Below are 11,026 nucleotides of genomic sequence, written 5' to 3' on the forward strand. Positions count from 1 at the left end.
TGTCTCCGAGATGTCTCTCCCTTTTAACTTCCCCTGGCACAAGGAGCGCAGAACCCGGGGTATGACGGGGGCAGTAACTGCCGTTGTTCCTTCCCAGGTCTCTCTGCTGAGATGTTTCAGCAGCTCTTGCTGTTTGGCCTGTGCTCCCACCACAGGGGCAGTGGTCCAAAGGTTGTTAGTGATGGGGAGAACAGACAGTCTTAAACATGCTGCTCAAGAAGCTGGGGTGGGGGAAAAGGACATGTTCCTGCAGCACAGTGTCCTCTGTACCTTGTATTTGTGAATGCAGTGCCAGGAAGTTCTTAGATTCAGAATTGTAACGGCAAATGTTTTAAAAGTTCTGCAGGAGCTGTGGGTGTGTACAATTGCTGTCTGGGACTGTTCTGTTTTCCGCAGGTGCTAGAGACCTGCGTGAATCACTGCGGAGAAAGATTCCACAACGAAATAGCAAAATTCAGGTTTCTGAATGAGCTGATCAAAGTGCTTTCCCCAAAGGTAGGTGTTACAGTTACGCAGGGCATTGCAGGTGGGAAACACTGTTTATTCTGTGCTGAATATGAAAACTTAGAATTAATCTCACCAGCAACAGAACAGAATTCATTCTGTGCCTCCCAGCACAAGGGAGGGAGCAGCCCTCGCTCCACCATTGCCTGCCAGTCGTGCAGCCCCTCTGGCTCCGGCTGAGGCTGTCCTGGAAGCCGGGCAGAGGGCTCCCAGCCCTGAGCATCGACAGTCCTGAGTCAGGGGAGGCTGGAAGATACTGGCTGTGTGAATGTGGAACCACACAGTCCCTTCCTGCTGCTCTGCTGCCCTGGATCACAGGATAGTCATTCAATACAGTAATTCCTGCTCTCTGCTGTGGAGCACTTTGCTTCTGAGAGCCATGCTGCCTCCGAGAACAGAAGCAGCCATCAGAAACAAGAAGGTTAGTCTGAGAAGCTGCGCATGGTGAGTTCAGAGTGGAGGCTCCGGGTCCCCTGGCAGTGCCTCTCACCATGAAAAACAGAGACCTCTTTTCTCAGAGTCTGCATGACCTTCACGCCTGCTCCCCTGCATCAGACACCAGGTCTGGGATGTTCTAAATACCTTCTCAGACCTCTGTGGTGGCTCCTGCACACATTTACCACTTGTACAGGCTGCATTTTCCATGACGTCATTGTGATGGCAGAGGTGCAAAAACCTGATTTCAGAGGAACGTTTAACTGAGCAGCAAGACCTCTTCCCTCACTCGCAGGTTCGGTGAGGGCATGGCAGTGAAGTTTAAAGACCGAATCACACAGCCGGTTCTGTACGCTGTTCTGGCAGGACAGGGATCGCTCACGAGGCTGAAATGCCGGGTGCTCTGGAGGACCGTCAGGGCTCTTATCACTCCTCTTGGTGTCTGTACAGTACGGTGAAGTGAGAGCTCACAGGTAGCAGCGAGGAAAGCAGAGAAAACGTCCTGGCGCTGAAGAGCAGGCAGTAACTTCCATTTCTCGGTTTGTTCCTTGTCACGTGCCTGGGCGCCGCTGAGGCCAGCGGTGCTGCTGGCATTGCGGGTGGTCGAGGAGGTATTTAAAGTCAAGCACAGAACTGTTTTCACTAAAATAAAACAACCTGCCCTTGGTTTTGGGTTCAAGAACTGATCAGAGAGGTTTTGAAATGGTTTCATTTGGATTGTCACGTAAGATCCGTGGAGGTACTGTACGCTGACCAGCACTCCTTTGTGTACAGCCCCAGCTACAGCGGCGTTTCCTGTCCCACGGGACAGGCAGTGACAGCACTGTGAACAAAGGGTTCGGAGTCCACTCGCTATCTGGGCTCTACACGTGGGGCTAGACCCATCTGCCGTATCTGGTGCAAATTCTTTGGTTTTAATCTTTTTTTACTTACTTTACTTTTTCTTGGTTTGTTTCCAGTACTATGGAACCTGGTCTTCAGAGAAAGTCAAGTCCAGAGTCATAGAAGTGATCTTCAGTTGGACAGTCTGGTTTCCTGAGGATGTTAAAATCCGGGATGCTTATCAGATGCTGAAGAAACAAGGTTTAGTTCTGTTATTTCAGTTTCCTTTTCAGCCCTCCCAGTCACATGCTCCCAGACCACAGATATCTGTCCTCCTCACGGGGTGACTCAGCTGCTTGCAGAAAGTGGAGGGTGCAGGAGAAGAGGCCAGAGGCCACGCTGGGAAGGCTGTTTAGGGGCTTAAGGATGCATGGAGCTGTTCGAAGAGGTTTACCGCAGAGCACTGAGTCAGAGCTCAGGCTGGCTGCCTGGCCTCCTCACATCCTGCTCACCACTGTGGGGCAGGGAAGAGGTGCAGGACAAGCTCAGAGAGGTCTTTGCCCTGGAATACTCGCCCAGGGTTGTGAGGGATGGGTTCAGGGGGATCCTGAGCTGGATTTTCATCCATTCCATCACATTTAGTACTCCTTAATGGTGTGGTAATCCAGAAATTTGTCCAATACCTTCTCTAGGGTCTAGAGAACAAGTCCTGTGAGGAGCAGCTGAGGGACCTGGTGGGGTTGAGCCTGGAGCAAAGGAGGCTCCGGGGAGACCTTCTGGCTCTGACAACTCCCTGACAGGAGGGTGCAGCGAGGGGGGGTTGGTCTCTGCTCCCCAGGAACAAGCGACAGGATGAGAGGAACCGGCCTCCAGTTGCGCCAGGGGAGGCTGAGGTTGTCCCTGAGGAGCCATTTCTGTCCCGTTGGGGTTGTGCAGGCGTGTCCCAGGCTGCCCAGGGCAGTGGTGCAGTCCCCATCCCTGCAGGGGTTGAACAGATCTGTCGAGGTGGTGCATGTTGCTGTATAATTCAAGGGCAAGAGGGAAGACTTTTGTCTGGGTGTGTGTGAGGCAAGTCCTTGTTTCTCGCTCTGTCAGGGTCTGGGGAGGAGTGAAGGCCATAGGTGTAAATCCACTTGAGCAGTGGTGTTTAACAGCCTGGGCGTCACTGAACAAATACTCTTACCCGTTCCAGGGTTTATAAAAGAAGACCCCAAATTGCCAGAAGATAAAATTTTACCTCCCCCTTCTCCAAGACCTCAGAATTCTATTTTTGACACAGATGAAGAGAAATCCAAGGTAAATCATAGGGTTGTCATGCCTGCCCCCACTCTGATTTGTGCTGATGAGACAACAGCTCCGTTGTGTCTTGGGAGCTTTTGCTGTTTCAGACAGAGTATCTTCAGAACGATGACAATCTTGCTGTACGACAACCAGAGAATTCTTTGATGCTTTGTCAGAAATTTTTGCGTAGTGAAAAGCGAACGTTTTTACAGCAAACCATCAGTTTGTATTAAACTTCCCAACGGGAGGGTTTCTCCAGGTCTTACAGAAGTTCTGCAGAGCCAGAGAGCTCCTACTGGCAAACTGTGTGTGGGCAGCTGCAGGAGGCAGCGATATAACCCGGGTTAGAGTATGGGACAGAGGCCACGTATCTCCAGGATTATAGAGACTCTCTCATTATCTGCTCTTACGTGCTGTGTGCCTGGGGTACTGTGCCTGGAAGCTGCTGCTCACGGCTGCCCACCACTCTCCCCTCTGCAGCTCTTAGCAAGGCTTCTGAAGAGCAGCCACTCGGAAGACCTGCAGGCTGCCAACCGCCTGATCAAGAGCATGATCAAAGAGGTAGGAGCACCCAGGGCCTGCGGCCGCGTTTGCAGCTGGGGAGGGTGGAGGGGACGCAGCAATTCCATTTTTGACCAGGGGCTCTGTGTTCCTGACCTCCATGGTGCTGCCCCAGAGAGGGACTATTTTCAGTGTTGTTCCAAAGCTACAGTGTGGGATTGCTTCGATCTGTCACCCTAGAACGTGCCATCGCCAGGATGAGGGAGTATGTACCCGCAGGAGCCCCTGTGGTGGGACACTTCCATGTTCATGGGATCCTGGCAGTACTTCTTCATTAGTGATAGAAAAGTCCCAAAGAGAAGCTCGGTTCCCAGGTGGAAAAAAGCCCCATCTGTACAGAACTGCCTCTTCTCTGCTCGGGGGTGTGCCCACGTCTGGTGTGTCTGTTTTCATTTTCATCTGAAAGAACACCCCGATTCTCTGCACACATAGATCTGGTCTGGTTTAACACCATCCCTGCAGTCGTTTCAAGTGTCATTCTCGTGGGAGAAGCCACCAAGTCCCAACTCTAATCTTGAAGTGGTGTCTGTGGTGTCTGTGTGCCCCAGCACCCTGGCCAGGAGGTTCCCATCCCCACCCCTGGCAGGGAGGTGAGGTGTAGCGCTGATGCTGGAGCTGCTGGGGGGTGAGGCCATACCCACGCTGCCTTGCGCTTCCTCCACCTGCAATAAGATACTGGTAGGAAGCAGTTCCCCAACAAGCGTGACCCAGAGTGTCCCAGCCACGCACTGGCTGTATTAGCCAAATCATCACCTACTTTACTTCATTTTTCATAAAAGGAACAAGAAAAGTCAGCGAAGGTGTCCAGAAGAGTGGATACCATCCGTGAGGTTTTGGAGAACGTTAAACGTATGGATGAATTACTGGAAAACTACAGGAGACAAGAATTATCCACAGCTGACCAGGAGAGCCTGCAGGTAAGCTCTTTCTCCTGCATAAGAGGTTCTTCTGTCTGGCTGTGCCTGGGAGGGCCCAGGGCAGCAGGGCTCAGCAAGCAGCAGGGCGCACTCAGCTTCTGCCAGGAAATGGCGTTACCACGGCAGAAAGTTTCCTGCACATCTGATGAAGAATGGTCCCTCCCACCAGTTAATGGAGTGGCCATGGAACCGTCTCCCACTGCCACTGTACCAGTTTGAGCCTCTGCACAGGTCAGCTGCTCTTCTCGCAGCATCTTATGGGGAAATAGTTCTTCCCCCAACAGTGCTGTGACACGTGGGAATCCCCTTGAGCACGGTTCGGTGGGTGTGACTGGAGCTAACCAGAGCAGCTCAAAGCTCGGGGTTCTTCAGCTGGCACCGCGGGTTCTATGATTCCCTGGTTTCTGCCCAGAGTTCACTAGTCTCTGCTGCTCCTAAGTGTAGGTGAAGTGAGATGTTTGATGTCACTGTCACAATGGCTTTATGGTGCCCAAATGCCTGACACTCCAGCTGGATGCCTACCAGAGCCTCCAATTAAGAACGACTTTAGACAACTGTGTTTTTGTAGGTAGAAACTTCTCCCATGGCTGTGTGTGAGGGCAGAGTTTGGGGTTAGGTGCTGGTGGGAGGGCTGCTGCTGCAGATGGCAGAGACCCTGCTTTCAAGCTGAACAAGTGACTGCCTCCAGGCCTCCCAACTTCCTAAAGCACCGAGGAGAGCTGGGAGCAGCTTTGCATTGTCTGACAGTCATAACGCTGCCATCTGAGTACTGTGACCAAGCTGTTCACACTTGGACTCTTTCTCTTTAAAACTGAGTAATTTTGCACTGATCTATCTTAGATCTGTGTGCACAGCGAGGAGGAGATGCTGGGGAGATACCAGCAAAGCCTCCTTGTTCCAGTGGCTGTACTTGAGGCCGCTGTGGATTTGTAAGCACACGCAGCATTGATGCCCTTTGTGTGGACCTGGGGAGAAAGTGCATCTTCCTGTTCCAGAGGCAGCATCACTTTCAGGTGATCACGGAGACAGACAAGTGTGAGAGTGCCTGGGATCTCCTGAGCAATGACGTGAAACATTTCCTTCTGCAGACTCTGTTTCAGCGCTGTGAGAAGCTCAGGCCACTGCTCTTCCGCCTCGCCAGTGAGACAGTGGATGACGACGAGGCTCTAGGTAACAGCTGGCGCTGCCCTCGATTTCTTTGCGGTTGCGTTCATCTGCCTTTGCTTTGACAGGGGGGTGTGCCCCTCCTCTGAGAGTGGCAGTGCTTTCCATATTCATCTTTAAACCCTCCCAGGGCAGTGGCATAACTCCCCTCCCACTCCTCTCCAGGGAAGCTTTTGCCTGGAGCCCAAAGTTAAACAGTGAATCCAGGTTCTTCCAGCCAAGGTGGTTTTCAGAGATTGTGGAGTTCCGTGTTCAGAGAACTGAAGGCATTTGAGGCCTTTTCTCTACAGAGATTGAAATCCTTCCTGTCTGTCAACACAGAAAGGAGAATATTTTTTGAATGTTTAAAGTGATATATTGAGGAGGGTCATAGGAGCAGAATCTGGAATTCCACAGTTGTGAAATTTAGCCCTTCCAGAGGGCTGCATTCCACAGCCCTGTCGATACGCCTTGGAAACCCAGCTGAAGCAATGCTGTGCCAAACAGACGTCGTAAACAGCAGCCTCGAGAGCTCAGCTGTGCCTCAAGCATCTCCTTCGTACCCGTGAATGCTTCGAACTCATGAGTTCCTCAGCAGGGGAGCACTGGGTTCTAGACTTAAGTGCACACAGAAAACTTGTGGAGAACAACAAAGCGCGTTAGAGATGGCAGGAACTGTAGGAGCTTTAGAGACAGGACCAGATTTCAAAGTGACCTTGGTAAATAAGAGAGAGGCTTGAAATCAGCAGCTGGATGTGCAAAATGTTGCCCTTCGGAAAATGGAATGAACAACTAGAGAGGAGCTCTGGGCCGATTCCGTGTTAGACTCTGCTCCAGGCACTGTCCCATCCTCATGAGCAGTGTGAGGGTGCTGTGGACTGACCCTCGGGGTAGAGCACCAGCATTTTGTCTCCTCTCTCTTTTTCCAGCGGAGATACTGCAGGCCAACGACAAGCTCTTGCAGGCGCTTGGGCACTACAGGCAGTTTGTGGTCAGCCATGAAAACGGTGGTGGAGGAGTTTCAGCTGCCAGCTCCACTGATGCAGCAGGTAAGGAGCATCCTGCAGCATCCCACGACAGCTCTGCCCCTGCACGTCATCTGTGAGCGGGGTTTGGAAGGGAGAGTGAATGTGGAGAAAATCCCGTAACACAGGAAAACTATTGTGTAACCATCATTTTCTGTAACATGTGGCTGATAGAAAATGCTCCTGAAGCTCTTCCCCTGTGAGTCCCTCGGGCACACCTGTACCCGTGACACACCGCCCCTTTCAGGGGGTTTCTCCTGAATTCTTTCTGCTGTTTCCAAAGCATGCCGGCCACCCCCAAGAAGGATGAAGAGCTACACACTGATTGACTTCTCCGAACTGGAGGCCGCATCCCAGTCTCCGACAGAAGAGTTTGAGAACAGAACCACCCCCTCCCGCCACGGCAGCACAACCTCCAGCTGTCTGCTCGATGAGGAGTTCCAGGCGTTAGGTTTGTAGGTGCCACTCAGTGCAATGTCACCCTTGTTACTAGAGTTCATGGCATTTAATAATGTGGGAGAACTTTGACTTTAATGTTGGTCCTAAGAGAGCGGAGACGCTTTCAGCCAAGGGAAGTGTCAGGAGGTTTCTAGAATGTATTTTCTTTAAGTGTATTAGACTGTAGTCAACTGCTGTTAGACACCAAAGGCAGAACTGAGGGGAAAACCCTTGTTTTCTGCAACTGATCTGTGGCATTTTGGTGTCTTTCTTAGACCTCAACAATTCTCCTGCTGTACAGAAACCACCACCTGACTTTGGATTAGCAGAGGTGAGTGATCCTCAGGTACTTCAGTCCGTCAGGTAGAAAGGACAAAAATCAGACGCGATTCTTGTAGCTTCCTCTTCTTGCACCACTCTGTTCCGAAGGGAAGCTGGAATCCACCTGCTCTGCCATGAATTTCTCAGTTGTGATTTGCAGCCAAGTTACTCGTATTTATTTCTGCCTCAAGTAGTGTTATTAAAAATGAGGTTCTCAGTGGAACAGGTCTGATTTTACCGGTGCCTCATGTTTCAGACTGCTGCACACAACGGATACGGTGACACTGGAAGAGTCGTTCAAAGGCAGGGACTGGCGGGGAGCTGGGGGTACAGCTCTGAAGAGAAGAATGAGCTTTGGGGCCTGGCTGAGCAGCTCTCGCCACCATCCAGCACCAAGCCATTATCTCTGTAAGCGAACCCTGCCTGGCTTTGGGGGTGAGGAATACCCAGCAGTGAGGTTTTACAGCAGCGAGGTTTAGCAAAACCTTTCCCAGCCACGCACTGGCTCCGGAGCACACTGGTGTGCCTGCGAATTGCACCTTGTGCAGCTGCACCTTAGGACCTTCCGGGGGTCAGGAACCTGGGGAGGCAAATCCCATGGCTTAGGAACAAGGTGATCTGGAGCTAAAGGAACAAAAACCTTACGGTCAGGTCTTTTTATAATAACCTGTGACTCAAAAAATACTTTCCCCAGCTTCTTCCAGGCTGTGACAAAGTAGTTTCCCGGCATTCAGTGGAAGCCTAACAGTTCAAGGAACCAAACTGATCCTCCACAGATCAGATCTTCAGAGCAGGCAACCACTGTGAGACACTTAACACTGCCTAATACAGGCCAAGTTTGTTCTCTGGAGATTCCCAGCTTCTTGCATTGTCTTTGAGCTAGAATTTACTTCAGTCTCACTGACTAGAGCTCCAGAGAGTCTGTGCTTGGGGAGAGTGGACTTCCAAAGCCCTGAAACTCAGTTTCACAACAGTAACAGAAGTCAAAGTCCGCCTTAATGAAGATGAAACAGCAGCTTCTTCCATATAAAATGGAGACAGTTTTCAAATGTCTCAAGAACTCAGTGTGAGCTTGTACTTTCTTTACACGTGAAAGGGATGAGGGACCGGGAACACAACTGGACACATCAGAAGATGGTATATACCATGTAGTCCTCCCAGTTTGTATAAGCCTTCCACACGCTTTTCTTTCCAGGGATTTGTCACCAGTGAAACTGCCCTTTCCAGATCTTCCAAACAGCTCCACAGCAGACACTCCACCCTCCAGCCCAGGCTACGAGCTGAAGCCTGCTGCCTCTTTGCATCCAGCTTCCCATGTTGCTTCTCTAGAAAACCTTTTTGTCCCTTTAATTTCAATCACACCGAGTAAGTGCAATGATTTCTGTGCCCCAGCTCTGCTTACTAGAGGCTTACTGGAGCTCTTCTGTGAGCTTTGCAGGGGAGCGAGCCAAAGTAGCTTCCTGCCGTGTGGGTTGGCTGGAGAAAAGCAATGACTGTTCTGTGAAGGACTTATTTAATGTATCTGAGGATCTGAGCAAGGGCTAGGGATTGTACCATGGTCTTGGCACCTTTCATCAAGCTTCAAGTGGTTCTTCTCCAGAGGCTTGACCGATATCTGTGGGTGGGAGTTGTCTCATCTCCTAAAGCAGAGCGTGGTGACAGCCAGGTGTGGATTTACTGGTCAGTGGTGAGAAGGGCTCAGTGTTTTACACACTGAAGGTTGTACTTCACGTTTCCCATCGTATCTGTATTGGATTCATACCTGACATCTCTTTCTGACTGTTAAAATCTGAGCTGCCAGTCTCCCATCTCTAATTTAATTAAAGATTCCTTTATTCGCCTTAAAGGTGAAATGTAAATCACAGGTGGGTGCTCTGCGCTGCTTGGTCTGAGAGCTTGCTGGAGGAAGGAGAAGTTCATACGTGTTTCCTTTCTGCTGTTCCTCCTCCTGCCTCAGCTGTTCTGTCCTCAGACGGAGAGGAGTCCACGCTTTGTCCCCGATTCTCCTTTTGTCTCCACAGGCAGCGTCTCTCCACTCACTGTGTATGACAGGAACGGTTTCAAGGCCATGCTCCACTTCGCCAGAGACCCGGCTCCTGGCCGACCAGACGTGCTGGTGATGGTCCTTTCCATGCTGAGCACCTCAGCTCAGCCAATTAAGGCCATAGCGTTCCAGGCTGCTGTCCCAAAGGTGAGAAACCTGTGATGGGCAGCAGGGCGTGGGACTACTCAGAAATGTCCTGAGGAGGAGGTTCAGGGCTTGCCTCGCTCATCAGGGATCACACGGTTCACTGTCTCTGAAGGGTGAATCTGGCGTGTGCTGGTCCCTGTGGTGCTGGGGCCGGTTTCACAGGGTATAGCCCTGGCCTCCCAACAGCCGGACAGGGCTCCAGACACACTGCTTGAGCCTCCTGCCTGCGTACGTGCAGTAGGGACCTGTCTGTTTGGGAGGATCTCCAGATGTGGAACGGCATCTGTGCCATGAAATGGAAAAGCTGGCTGGTGTGTCTTCAGCCAGCTCAGTGCCTTGGTGATGCCCCCAGCCTTTTTTCCAGTGTTCCTGCTGTCTTCTCTTTCAGACCATGAAAATAAAGTTACAGCCAGCATCTGGCTCGGAGCTGCCTGCCTTCAGCCCCCTCCTCCCGCCCGCAGTGGTGTCCCAGGTCCTGCTGCTTGCCAACCCGCACAAGGTACACGCAGCGACGGAGCCTGCTGGCAGAGCGTGCGGAATGTCACGGCAGTGCTGAGGTGTGAAAGATGGGGACAGTTTTATTAGTAGGGAGAAGCAGGGGAGAGACAGAGCAGTCTCTGATGAGACTGAAGGCAGAAGGAATCCTCTGCCAGTGAGGAGGTTGGCCTGGCCTGGATTGCCAAGCACACCCTTGGGGGGCTTACACAGGGCCCTGTCGCTCCTTCTGTATCTCACGAAGATCCAGGTCTTGTTCTGTGCAGAGCTTCCACATGGCTGAAGCGTTTCTCTCCGTGTTTGGAGGGTGATTCACTGCAGTGGCTGTGAGGGGTGAGGCTGAATCTGCACCTGTGACGTCCCGTCTCTGTTCCTTTCTCTCCCAGGCTCCCATCCGACTGAAATACAGACTGGCGTTCAGACAAGGCCTGCAGCCCTTCAGTGAGGTGGGAGAAGTGACTGGCTTCCCAGAAGCAGAGCTCTGGGGCAGGAGCTGAAGTTCAGTAGGGCTGGATGCTGCCAGATTGCCTCAGCGGTGGACGGGGAGGGACCATGTGCCAGCAGCGCCAGCCTGGACCCTGTACTGGCTCCCTTCCTCTGGATGCACCAGCTCCTCCTTCCTCTCGGTTTCTGTGCAGGTGCCTGGCGGGGCAGCGTGAGCTGGCTGCTCTGCCACGGCCTTTCGCTGTAGCTGACCCGGCTTTACGGGAGACTGCTCTGGAGCCCCACAGCCCCGGAGCCTTAATGCTGCTTCTCACGAGTGCTTCCCGCTGCTTTTTGGGACCGTTTTCCCGTTTGCTTCCCCATTTCTTTCTCTTTTTGAATTAAAAGTGGAAACGATCAGCTCTCGTAGCAGCCTGCGCGGAGCCAGGGCAGGGTCTGTCCCGGGAGCT

General features: G+C 52.0%; 1 protein-coding gene across 1 annotated transcript in view; it reads left to right on the plus strand.

Moving 5' to 3' along the window:
- Nucleotides 1–10,630, plus strand: part of GGA2 (golgi-associated, gamma adaptin ear containing, ARF binding protein 2) — a gene marked incomplete at its 5' end in the record, with an annotated part of 11,670 nt that extends 1,040 nt beyond the window's left edge. The window contains 14 exons of the mRNA XM_010141700.1: nt 397–495; nt 1,899–2,022; nt 2,954–3,057; nt 3,523–3,603; nt 4,383–4,520; nt 5,609–5,690; nt 6,593–6,712; nt 6,972–7,139; nt 7,402–7,457; nt 7,704–7,855; nt 8,643–8,812; nt 9,469–9,638; nt 10,027–10,137; nt 10,520–10,630. Of these exons, the coding sequence (XP_010140002.1) occupies nt 397–495; nt 1,899–2,022; nt 2,954–3,057; nt 3,523–3,603; nt 4,383–4,520; nt 5,609–5,690; nt 6,593–6,712; nt 6,972–7,139; nt 7,402–7,457; nt 7,704–7,855; nt 8,643–8,812; nt 9,469–9,638; nt 10,027–10,137; nt 10,520–10,630 (1,686 nt within the window). The remainder of the gene's footprint in view (nt 1–396; nt 496–1,898; nt 2,023–2,953; nt 3,058–3,522; nt 3,604–4,382; nt 4,521–5,608; nt 5,691–6,592; nt 6,713–6,971; nt 7,140–7,401; nt 7,458–7,703; nt 7,856–8,642; nt 8,813–9,468; nt 9,639–10,026; nt 10,138–10,519) is intronic.
- Between the last annotated feature and the right edge of the window lie 396 nt (nt 10,631–11,026).

The sequence above is a fragment of the Buceros rhinoceros genome, unplaced genomic scaffold (genome assembly GCF_000710305.1).
Source record: "Buceros rhinoceros silvestris isolate BGI_N320 unplaced genomic scaffold, ASM71030v1 scaffold15710, whole genome shotgun sequence".
NCBI classification, from domain to species: domain Eukaryota; kingdom Metazoa; phylum Chordata; class Aves; order Bucerotiformes; family Bucerotidae; genus Buceros; species Buceros rhinoceros.